This window comes from Geotrypetes seraphini, chromosome 1 (genome assembly GCF_902459505.1).
Source record: "Geotrypetes seraphini chromosome 1, aGeoSer1.1, whole genome shotgun sequence".
NCBI lineage: Eukaryota > Metazoa > Chordata > Amphibia > Gymnophiona > Dermophiidae > Geotrypetes > Geotrypetes seraphini.
Genome location: NC_047084.1, coordinates 134,395,512 through 134,408,343, shown reverse-complemented (window position 1 = coordinate 134,408,343; position 12,832 = coordinate 134,395,512). Strand labels below are relative to the sequence as shown.

Here is a 12,832-nt window from a genome sequence, read left to right as displayed (position 1 = left end):
GAGAGTGGTTGATCATTGGAACAAGCTTCCAGTGCAGGTGATCGAGGCAGACAGCGTGCCAGACTTTAAGAATAAATGGGATACCCATGTGGGATCCCTATGAGGGTCAAGATAAGGAAATTGGGTCATTAGGGCATAGACAGGGGGTGGGTAAGCAGAGTGGGCAGACTTGATGGGCTGTAGCCCTTTTCTGCCGTCATCTTCTATGTTTCTATATATTATATGTTTCTATGTTTCATAAGGAGGGGGGGTACGGGGAGACTCCCCAAACTACAAATCTGTTCTGCTCTGAAAGTATAACGTAAGTGTTTTAGATTTTAACTGAACAATCAAAACATCAAAATAATCATACCAATCAAACATTTAAGGAACTCACACATTCCCCCAATGTGTTACAGCACTATATTATTCTTCATACCCTTGAGGTCTGACTGACATCAAAATCTCAGTTTTGACACATAATTCCTGATTGAGACAGTAGGTATGTGGCGTAAATAATGGACAGGGTAGGGTTCCAGAATAACACACCTATCTGCTAGAAAAGATATTAGTAAGGAACAGAGGCAACATAGATTCACTAGAGGTAGATCTTGTCAGATAAATCTAATCAATTTCTTTGACTGGGTGACCAGAGAATTGGATAGAGGGTGTGCGCTAGATGTGGTGTATTTAGATTTTAGCAAAGCCTTTGACAATGTTCCACACAGACGTCTAATAAATAAACTGAGTGCCCTTGGGATGGGTCTCAAAGTGACGGGCTGGGTCAAGACTGGTTGAGTGGAAGGCGACAGAGGGTAGTGATCAATGGAGATCGCTCTGAGGAAAGGGATGTTACCTGTGACGTGCCTCGAAGTTCTGCTTTTGGGCCTGTTCTTTTTAACATTTTTATAAACAATATTGCTGAAGGGCGTCGGGCAATTTTTTCCTCTTTGCGGATGATACCAAAATCTGCAATAGAGTAGATACCCAGGATGGTGTGAATAACATGAAGAAAGACCTGGCGAAGCTCGAAGAATGGTCTGAAATTTGGCAGCTACAATTTAATGCTAAGAAATGCAAGGTCATGCATTTGTGCTGCAAAAACCTGAAGGAACGGTACAGTTTAGGGGGTGAAGAACTTATGTACACCACAGAAAAGTGGGACTTGGGTGTGATTGTATGTGATGATCTTAAGGTGGCTAAACAGATTGAAAAGATGACGGTGAAAGCTAGAAGGATGCTTGGTTGAATAAGGAGAGGTATGGCTAGTAGGAAATAGAAGGTATTGATGCCCCTGTATAAGCCTCTGGTGAGATCTCATTTAGAATATTGTGTACAATTCTGGAGGCCGCATCTTCAAAAAGATATAAAAAAGATAGAGTCGGTCCAGAGGAAAGCTACTAACATGGTGTGTGGTCTTCATGATAAGGCATATGGGGACAGACTTAAAGATCTGTATACTTTGGAGGAAAGGATGGAGAGGGGAGATATGATAGAGACGTTTAAATACCTACGTAAAATGAATGTGAATGAGTCAAGTCTCTTTCATTTGAAAGGAAACTCTGCAATGAGAGGGCATAGGATGAAGTTAAGAGGTGATAGGCTCCGGAGTAATCTGAGGAAATATTTCTTTATAGAAAGGGTGGTAGATGTATGGAACAGTCTCCCGGAAGAGGTGGTGGAAACAGAGACTGTGTCTGAATTCAAGAGGGCCTGGGATAGGCACGTGGGATCTCTCGGAGAGAGAAAGAGATAACAATTACTGCAGATGGGCAGATTAGATGGGCAATTTGGCCTTTATCTGCCATCATGTTTCTATGTTTCTATCAATCCTAATTAATTTGCTTCCCTTCCATTAAAAGAACAGGCTACAACCTGGAATACAGTTTTCCTATTGACCTTTGACAAAATTGTTCCACTTAAGACTATGCGGTACATGTATTGTATAAAAAGCTAGAACTCTGGTACAATGTTCAACACAAATTATTGAAGAGTCATTTATAACACAAAAAAGGGCTTATTGAAATAATATAAGGTGTTCATAAACAGCAAGAACAAGTCTTCCAAGGCAAAATATAGCCAAACTATATCAATAATAAGAGCAGCAAGAATTCCTAGTCAAACTAACAATACTACCCCCTCTAACTCTCTCTCCCAATGATCCATCCCCCCAAAAAAATACAACTCCAAACAAACAAACCCCAAACAAACCTAACTCTCTGGGAGAAGATAGGAGTCATTTAGTCATGTCCAATATTCAACAAATCTAGGCGCCTCGGCTCTTATGGCCCCCAAATATAGTAGTCGTCTCCCATCCTCCACCCCAGTTAAACAGCAATATCATCTATGAGAATAAGTTTCATAATTCTGCTGACATACCATTACAACATGTTCAAAAGTAGACTACATCCCTGGGAATTAAGGGATTTCAAATAAGCATTCTAAATGAGTAAGAATTTCCTCTGTCTTCTTGGATGCCCTTCCACCATCTGTACCTCCCAAGTGACTAATATATGAAATTGATTCCTCCACTTTCAAAAAGATTGCGTTTCTGAAGAAGTCCAAGACTGTAAAATACATTTGTGTGCTAAGAGACACACCTTACGATACAATGTTTTTGCACCTTTGGGTAACCCCTTAAATGCTCCTGGCAGATCCAATACCATTTGCACTGCTGTGCCTCTCTATGGGTCTACCCAGAATTCTCAGTGTTTTATAATTAATCAAAACAATTGGAGAAAAACAACATTCCAAGAAAGAATGAGAGAAATTGTTAGGTACTCTATGGCATTTAAGGCACAAAGGAGACTCAATGCCTCCGAGCCTATACAGCTGCACCTGTGTAAAATAAGCTCTGTAGAGCACCCAAATTTAGCCCAACCGTAACATCGCTCCCTCAGTCAATTTCGGTATACCCTTAACAGTGCTCAAAATATCCCAGTGATTCAATGGTAAATTAAGCTCTCCTGCCCAAGCTAACTTTATAGGCTGTATGTCTTTACTTCCCTCAAGGTGACAATAGCCCCCATGTAAAGCAAACATCTAAGTATTACTGAGCACCACCCCCAGGAAAAATGTTCAAAGGCTCTGCCCCAGATGTTGCCCCAGTTTTTCATGTGGTAGGGATGCAACCTCTGCTCTCCCCCTGGGAGACCTATAGTCGCTAGTACTGGCTCATTATTTCAACCTTTATCACAATATCTTGATTTTTACTTACAAGATTTAGTTCATCAGATTCCTTCTTTTATTGAGGATTCGAGACATTTGATCAAGGAACTGGATAGTATGGAATTTCAGGGACCTGCAATACTGTGCACTATATGCTAATATCCCCCAACAACAGGCTATTGAATTGTTAGATGAGTTGGTTGAATCAATGGATTTATCACGGGAACAAAAGGATCTTTTAAAAGAATTTAGTAAATTGATAATTAAGTGTAATTATTTTGTCTTTTCTGACCAGTATTGCTTGCAGGTAAAAGGCGTGGCAATGGAGGCAACTGTCGATCACTTGCCTTTATATGGCACGATTTTAACAAAGGTTCGTATATGAGAGCCAGTTTTGGGATAATATCATTAGTTGGAAACATTTCATAGATGATGTGCTGCTTATATGGTCGTCTGATGAAGAATCGTTAAAACATTTCCTCCAATATCTTAATATCTGTGCTCCTAATATAACATTTCAAGCTGTGACATCTGCTACAACTATCCAGTTCCTTGATATACAAATTACTCAATTCCACAATAAGTTTATTACATCTATTTTCAGAAAGCCAACTGACTGGAACACTGTCCTTCATTATAATAGTTATCATCCTAAGTCACTGAGGGACGTTTTTTGAGAGTTAAGCGGTTGTGTAGTGAGTCAGCAGAATTTCAGTCCCAAGCGTGTACAATGACTGATTGGTTCAGTCAAAGAGGTTATCCTCAGAAAGTAATTAAACGTGCTTTTAAAAGAGCAAAATATACAGATAGGAAGTGGTTAAAGATGAAAAAAGACAGGAATGGAAAGGATTGAAAGTTGACATGTACTCAGCCCAATCTTGCCAATTGAGACAAGTAATACATCAACACTGGCATATTCTGGGACTCCATGAGGGACTTCGGGATATGCTAAGGTTTGCATACTCAGGGACGGAACCTTCGTGAGCTGTTGTCCAATAAGAATGGTGATAGAAGGATGAATGGGGGAAGTCATCGTAAGTGTAGTGGGTGTGTTTATTGCCGTTTTGGAGACTGATCATATCAATATTCCGTTTTGGAGACTGATCATATCAATATTCCTAACTGTAATAAGGTATTTGATTTGTGTGATAGGACAGATTGCAACACTAGTCAAGTAGTGTATGGGATTTTGTGTCTGTGTGGATTATGGTATTTAGGTCAAACAAGGAAGAAAATTAAACAGCGTATTGCTCAGCATGTGAGTAATCTAAGGCTTGAGAAACTTGATCTTCCTTTGGTAGCCCACTGGGTGCAATCTAAAAATGAAGTAAATTATTTAAAATTTGTGGTATTGATTACTGTCCAATTGAGTCGAGGAGGTAACATTTCAGATATATTATTAAGAAAAAAGCAGAAATTAATCCACTCCTGGGGAACAGCTGAACCACTTGGTTTGAATAAGGAAGTTGAATGGCATTTGCTATAATTAGGTAAGTTTAAATCTTTGGTGACACTGTGAAAAGGTTCTGGTTTGGAGTTCTCACACTTGTGTGTGGCCAAGATATAAAGTATTATGATCAACAAGGTATGAATGAATTAATTATATGAGATTAATGTTGAATATATGATTATATTGTATGGTTTATTTAGTTTTTATGTGATTGAATGATAATATTATATATTATAGAGATTGTAAAAAATTGAAGCTATCAACAATCTAAAGCCCCTGATAACGCTGAAAGGCCAGTTTGACCAAGGTGGACGATATATGATGAAGAGTTAACAATGGAAAGAAAAGATAAGAAAAGTGAATGTTGGCACAGTGATGAAGATTTTTTATGATCTGCTAATTGGACAGTGATTTATATAGTGAATGGACTTTTAAGTAGGGATAAATAGGGTAGATTGGGGGGCGCTTTCAGATGTATTAGCATGATGTGTATGTATGTACGAGAGAAGATGTTGTTAAATTGAATTTTAATCATATAATGCAATAAAATAAGAGTGATTTAATTAATTAATAAATGATAAGTATTTAAAAACATATATGGTTTAAGGGTATAGCTCCTTTTGTATGGAATCATAACAAAGTGGGAGATGCACTAAAGTCAGTTGGTAATACTGACTGGATCATTGATGGCTGATTCTGTGGGACAGCGATCGAAGCGCAACCAAATTTGATTTGCATGCAAACCCGACAGATCAATCGCTCAGTGACTGATTGACCCATGCGCAGAGCCCTAAAAGCAGTGACAGGGGAAGTAGCCTCCTATCACTGCTGTTAGGGCTTCTTTTTTTGTAATGGCACAGATACTGTGCGTTTGTTACACATGCACTATCTGCCCCATTAAAAAGAAAAAAAAAGTGCGTTGATGGCCCTCCTCCCCAATGACTCCCCCCCATGAATTGGCACCGCGACCCTTCCCTATGGCAGCGAAAATGGCACGAGAGATGCCTACTCCCTCCTGTCTGGCCGCCATGCCCCCACCTGGTCCTGGACCCCTACACCAAAGCCCCACCCCCACCATCCCCTACCCTTCCGATAAAAACAAAACAAAACAGGAGGGATGCCCACTCCCTCCTGCCATCAGATGTGTGATTGCGCAATTTCCACAGAATTGCACAGTCACGCAGAATTTATATATGATTTTTTTCACAGAATCTTATTCCTCAGCAACGTCCTTCCCTAAGGCATTGCTTCAACATGCCTTGGCAGCAATACCCACATGCTGCCTGCTGCTAACCTGGAAGCCTCTCCTCTGCTGTGGAAAAACTTCTGGATTAGGGGGATGCTTTAGTCATTGGGGTAAGGGGAGGGGAGGGAAGGAAAAGGAAGGAAAGATGGGGCCCATGGGGGAGGGGAGAAAGAAAGAAGTGTTGGATATGGGGTAGAGGAGAAGAAGGGAGAGTTACAAGAAGAGTTGTCAGTGGAGGAGGGGAGGGAAGATGCTGCACATGGGGAGGGGAGAAAGGAAGAAGTGTTGGATATGGGGTAGAGGAGAAGAAGGGAGAGTTACAAGAAGAGTTGTCAGTGGGGTAGGGGGAGGGGAGGGAAGATGTGCACATGGGGGAGGGGAGAAAGGAAGAAGTGTTAGACAAGGAGGTGGAGGAGAGGAAGGAAGAGTTATAACAAGAGTTGTCATTGGAGTAGAAGAGGGGAGGGAAGGGAAAGAAGGAAAGATGCTGCACATGGAAGGGAAGAGAGAAAAAGTGTTAGACATTGAGAAGAGGAGAGGAAGGGATAGGTGCAACATGAGTTATCAGTAGGCTAGTTGTTTTTCCATCTTTTTTTTATTGTTTCCTTATTGCTATTTTATACACCATCTCTGTATTTTGTTCAAATATCCCGGATATCTCTACGGGAGTTCAGGCCCAAATTTAAGCCTGCCTGTCCGACATTGCCACTTGGATGTCTCACTGCCATCTCAAACTGAATATGGCTAAAACCGAACTCCTTATCTTTCTGCCTAAACACACCTCCCCCCTCCCGTTGTTCTCTATTTCGGTGGATAGCACTATGCTCCTTCCTGTCTCGTCAGCTCACAACCTTGGGGTGATCTTTGACTCCTCTCTCTCCTCTGCGCAGATCCAACAGACCGCCAAATCCTGTCGCTTCCTCCTCTATAACAATACCAAAATCCGTCCTCTTCTCTCTGAACACACAACCAAAACCCTTGTCCACGCTTTTGCACCTTGCGCTTAGACTACTGCAACATACTTCTCTCGGGCCCATCTCTCGCCTCTTCAATCTGTTCAAAATTCTGCTGCGCGACTCATATTCTGTGAGAGCCAATATTCTCACATTACCCCTCTCCTCAAGTTGCTTCATTGGCTCCCCATCCAGCTCCAAATACAATTTAAACTCCTCTTGCTGACTTACAAGTGCATTCGCTCTGAAGCCCCCCAATATCTCTCTTTACTTATCTCCCCCTATGTTCATCAGGCAAGCCCCTCTTATCTGTACCTTTCTCTTCCACTGTCAACTCCAGACTCTGTTCCTTCTTTCTTGCGGAGCTGTATGCCTGGAATAGGCTGCCTGAATCAATACGTCATGCTCCCTCCCTAGCAGCGTTCAAATCCAAGCTAAAAGCCCACTTTTTTTGAATCTGTTTTCAACTCCTAACTCCCACTCATTGCTGTCAGATACCTATACCCACTGTATCATTTCCTCTACCATAAACTCCCCAACCCAGAAATGTCCTGTCTAAATTAGATTGTAAGCTCTTCTGAGCAGGGACCGTCTATTGTATATTAAAATGTATAGCGGTGCGTACGACTTTCAGAGCTTTAGAAATAATAGTAGTAGAAGTAGTACTAATTAAAAATCAATAAAAAATAAGGGAATATGATCAGCAGAGGCACACTGTTCTTACCAGCTCTGCAAAATCAGCTGCTTCCAAATCACTTAGTGCTGTATCAATTTCCATCTGAAACATCAGAAACAAAATATAAGTAAATGCAGATCTTACCAGACCATTTCCACTCAATGACCATGAAGCAAGGCTGCCTATTCATATAACACAATTTCAGAGCCAACTGCCTTTCAGCTGATGGTGTATTTTTTAAATAATTAACTGGGGGGGGGGGGGGGTTCCCCTTCCAGCAGCTTGCTCCATTCACCGTGCAGCTTTGTTATTTCCACAATCCATCCTATACTGAACACCCAGCTGGGCCCCTCAATAAGGTTCAGAGTGATGGAGGTCACCACAAACAGATCAGTTGTCTTCATTAGGCAAAAAATGCAGCTTCAGAAAAGCTTAAGGTAAGTGGGAATGAGAGGGCATTTTCTTATTGTATGATCCCCCGACAAGTACCCCCCAAATCAGCAGGGGTGATTGCCCACTCCCTCTTGCCACCTGCTTGTGATCCCCCAACACCCCCCGTGATGCACACTCCCCTCCTGCCCCCACCACCCCGGAACTCAACACTCCCCCCGGCACCCCCCAAACCTCTAAATCTATACCCCTAAGACCATCCCCCACCCTTAATGAAGAAAGGGTATGCTTTGATTGGAAATATCATAGGTGATTCACTAGTGGGTTGGTTTACCTGATAATCTATAGATTTGGACCACTAGGTCATATTAGGTATTTTTTGTTCAATTGCAAATGAATCCACACAAACTGCAACACTGACTGTGCTTGGCCCAAATTCCACTCCAGAATGGGCTTACAGGTGGGTCATGTAAACATATGCACCTTCTTGTCACTGCACACACTTCTGCATCCATAATCCCTGGGCTAATTTTATAAAAGGAATTTGTGTGTGTAAAATCCTTTATAAAATTATCCTAAATTAGCCAACAGCTTAATAATCAATGTTGCTACTATTTGGGCATTTGCCAGGTACAGTGGTGCCTCACACAACGAACTTAATTCGTTCCAGGAGCAAGTTTGTTATGCGAAAAGTTCGTTGTGTGAAACACGTTTTCCCATAAGAATACATGTAAAACAAAATAATTCGTTCTGCAGCCCTGTTTTCCCATAAGAATACATGTAAAACAAAATAATTCGTTCTGCAGCCCTGTTTTCCCATAAGAATACATGTAAAACAAAATAATTCGTTCTGCAGCCCTACCCGCCCGATCGCAGTGTTCCGCCATTTCCCTCCCTCCACCTCACCTTATATGCAGAGTTTGCCAGCTTTCTTTTTCACCCAGCCGCACGCTTTCAAAAAGCTGTGCACGCGCAGCTGCTGGAGTTGATCAATGTTCTCCTCTCCTGCAACTTCCTGTTTCCGGTTGCGTCAGAGGAGAAGATTGAACAACAGAGCATCTGCGCATGTGCTGCTCTTTGAAAGTGTGTGGCTGGCCGAAAAAGAAAGCCGGAAAACTCGGCATCTAAGGTGAGGTGGAGGGAGATGATGGAACACTGCATTCAGACAGGAGGGTGCTGCTGTTCCCGGCTCACATTAGGAAGCGGCGAGAGTAGTTCCGCCCCCCCCCCGGGCCCCTCGGGCGACTTCGTTGTGTGAAACGAAGTCCGTTGTACGAATCAAGACAAGAAGTTCGTTGTGCGCAGCGTTCGCTGTGCGAGGCGTCCGTTATGCGAGGCACCACTGTACTTGTGACCTGGATTGGCCATTGGGCTAGATCAGGGGTATCAAACTCAATCACATAATGGGCCGAAATCTAAAACACAGGCTAAGTCACAGGCCAAATTTTTTATTAAGATACTTACCCTCTCTTTTAATAAGGTGTGCTATGCTTTTTAGCGCACGATAAATATTATCGCGCGCTAAACGCTAACGTGTGCATGTTATCCTATAGACGCATTAGCGGTTAGCGCATGTGTTGATTTAGTGCGCGCTAAACACGCGCTAAAATGTTTAGCGCACCTTAGTAAAAGAGGACCTTAGTCTTAGTAGAAGTATAGGGTTACAATCTCTCCAACCCCACGCCAGCTCTGTGGTATAAACAAAATAAATAAAAAAGAAAGACTTTTCCTCTCTTTTAAGTCCGAGTTCACACTTTCTATCTAACACCAGCTCTGACAGGGTACACATTTCAAATCTGATATATTGTAATCACAAAAGAGAAAATATAATTATTTTTTCTACCTTTTGTTGTCTGGTCATTATTCAAATCATGTTGTTCCCAGGCTCTGGTTTCTCTTTGTCTTCCGATAACTCGCTTGCCAGGGTCTCCTGCCCATTTGTCGTTTTCTTCTTTCTCGGTGCTAACCATCCATCTTCCATCTCTGTCCTCCCCTGGAGGTCTGGCATCTTTCCTTTTTTTCATCTCCATGGACCCCACCATCCCCAGATCCACCATCTCTCCTTTTCTCAACTACCACAGTGAGGGGGAAGGGAGACCAGCCATCCCCCTCACTGCACCTAGAGCCCCACCCCTTCTCCTTCGAGACAGCTATCTTCTCTTCAGCCCTTTAAAGGCCCTTTATCAAGAAACTCAAAAAGAGGAGGTGGCTTAGCAATAATTCTGCGAGATCATTTTGAATTTCAAGTGTTAGATTTCAAATTAACCAATGATCTGGGAATTCTCGCTTGTAAAATAACTAAAGAGGATTGTAAAGATAATTTGTCATAATATTTTATATTCCCTCTAACAAATGGCAGCTAGCAAAAGAGGAATTCTATGAATTCCTCCTTGCAAACTCGGTAGCTGGTGCCTACAATTTTTAAGTGGTGATGTTAATTTACACCTCTAACAGGAAGATAACTCCAACATAACTGATCTACTTTCCTTCCTTATATCATTGGGTTTTTCCAAACCACCTCTGACTAAAACCCATCAGAAAGGTCACCACTTAGATCTGATTACATTTCTTTCTAATGTTTCAATTACTCCCAGTGTAAGTTTTAAAGGTGAAACTTGGACCAATACTCCTTGGTTGGACCATCTTTTATGTAATTATGAGCTATGCTGGATTAAAAGACAACTCAAAACGAAACCAAGGAACAACTTCAAAGAGAAAACTATTTGCACAAGAGGACAACTGAACCTGGTAGAATTCTGGACTAAGCAGCGTCCTGCGCTAACCCCACCCTTAGGTGTTCAGGAATAATGATTGAAAAGGTTCAGATCCTCATACTGCCTCACACACATACTCTGTCATCTCTCCGGATGAAGTCCCCAGCTGAAAAGGTTCAGATCCCCATACTGCCTCACACACATACTCTGTCTCTGGTACTCAGTGTTCTCCCCAGGGCCTTTTAGATGGGCGCTCCGCCTGCCTAATTTAGATCAGTGGTTCCCAACCCTGTCCTGGAGGAACATCAGGCCAATTGGGTTTTCAGGCTAGCCCTAATGAATATGCATGAAGCAAATTTGCATGCCTATCACTTCCATCATATGCAAATCTCTCTCTTGCATATTCATTAGGGCTAGCCTGAAAACCCGATTGGCCTGGTGTTCCTCCAGGACAGGGTTGGGAATCACTGATTTAGATGACCGCCCGGCTGTCATCTATCGGGAATCCTGCTGCTGCCGCTGCTCAACATTAAAAAATCCTCCCAAAAAACCTTCCATCCATCGTTGATCAGTCTCCTGCCTTAGCCCGTAGCGAACTCATGCTTCGGGGCTCTAAGGTGTGTGTGCCGGCTTCCCTTCTCTTCCCTCCGAAACCGGAAGATACGTCTGGGGGGGGGGGGAAAGAGAAGGGAAGCCTGCACGCACACCTTAGAGCCCCGAAGCATGAGTTCGCTACAGGCTAAGGCAGGAGACTGGTCAACGACGGATGGAAGATTACAACTCGCTGCCGGGTCCTGCCTACTTTCTGTTTTCGCGAAGGCAGGACCCAGCAACGAGGAAGGCCCGAAGCAAGTTGTAAGCTTCCCTCCATCGCTGACCTATGGAAGATAGGTCAGCGATGGAGGGAAGCTTACAATTTGCCTAGCGACTTTGTCGACGGATGTGTGAGCTGGGAGGGAAGGGGCGGCTGGGCAGGGCTGATGCTGTCGATGCTCTTGTTCTCGTTGCGCGGCCGGTGACGGAAACAGTGTAGAGCTAGATCTGGCCGCCGAGGACCAGGAGCGGGCGTTGCTGGCTCAGCAGCGGCAGTTGCACGTGGTTTTCACACGCTACGGCGACAACAGCTCGCTGACGGTGCAAGGCTTTCGGCAGCTCCTGCGCAGCATCGGTTTGGGACAAGTCAAGTGGCTACCGGGGGAAAAGGAAGAGGAAGATGCTCGGCACCGGGGCTGGCACCACGGCGGCCATGGCTCTGGCTGCCCGGCTCCTGTTGTCCACAGTAGCTTGGCTCCGGCAGCATCCACAAGCCCCGAATAAAAGATTTCTTCCTCCACCTCAATGTGGCCCGTGACGTATTTGAATGTTTCTATCATGTCCCCCCTTTCTCTGCGCTTTTCGAGAGAATATAAACGCAGCCTGTTCAGACGTTCTTTGTATGGGAGATCCTTGAGTCCTGAAACCATCCTAGTGGCCATTCTCTGAATCGACTCTATTCTTTTCACATCCTTTTGATAATGTGGCCTCCAAAACTGACCAGGACAAGGACAAGCAGGCAGCATATCCCAGGAGAAGCAGGCAGCATATTCTCAACAGTGGGTGACCTCCAAGCTAAGCATAGTGGGATGGAGGAAGAGTTGGTAAGTTATGAGAAAATATTTTGTAAAACAGACTGGCCAAAATGGCCATCCCTTCTGGAGAAAGTATCCAGACAGTAATGAGAGGTGAATGTATGAACCGAGGACCAAGTGGCAGCCTTGCAGATTTCCTCAATAGGAGTTGATCTGAGGAAAGCTACAGACGCCGCCATTGCTCAAACTCTGTGGCACGTGACTTGACCCTGTAAAGGGAGACCAGCTTGAGCATAGCAGAAAGAGATGCAAGGAGCCATCCAGTTGGATATGGTTCGCTTCGAGACAGGATGCCCCAACTTATTTGGATCGAAGGAGATGAAAAGTTGTGGGGCTGTTCTGTGAGGTTGAATGCGTTGCAAGTAGAAAGCTAAGGCACGCTTACAGTCCAAAGTATGAAGCGCCACTTCTCCAGGGTGAGAATGAGGCTTTGGAAAAAATACTTGAAGAACAATAGATTGATTGATGTGAAATTCTGAAACAACTTTAGGCAATAATTTTGGATGAGTATGGAGGACTACCTTGTCATGGTGGAAAACTGTGAAAGGTGGATCCGCAACCAAAGCTTGTAACTCACTGACTCTTCGAGCAGACATGAGGGCAATCAGGAAAACTACTTTCCAAGTAA

At 43.4% G+C, this 12,832-nt stretch overlaps 1 protein-coding gene across 5 annotated transcripts in view; it reads right to left on the bottom strand.

The window, feature by feature from the left end:
* The window catches only part of INTU (inturned planar cell polarity protein), a 234,221-nt gene that overhangs the window by 52,831 nt on the left and 168,558 nt on the right, over positions 1-12,832 (bottom strand). For all 5 annotated transcript variants that reach the window (XM_033938846.1, XM_033938856.1, XM_033938837.1 and 2 more), the window contains exon 9: positions 7,521-7,574. In XM_033938846.1, the coding sequence (XP_033794737.1) occupies positions 7,521-7,574 (54 nt within the window). The remainder of the gene's footprint in view (positions 1-7,520; positions 7,575-12,832) is intronic.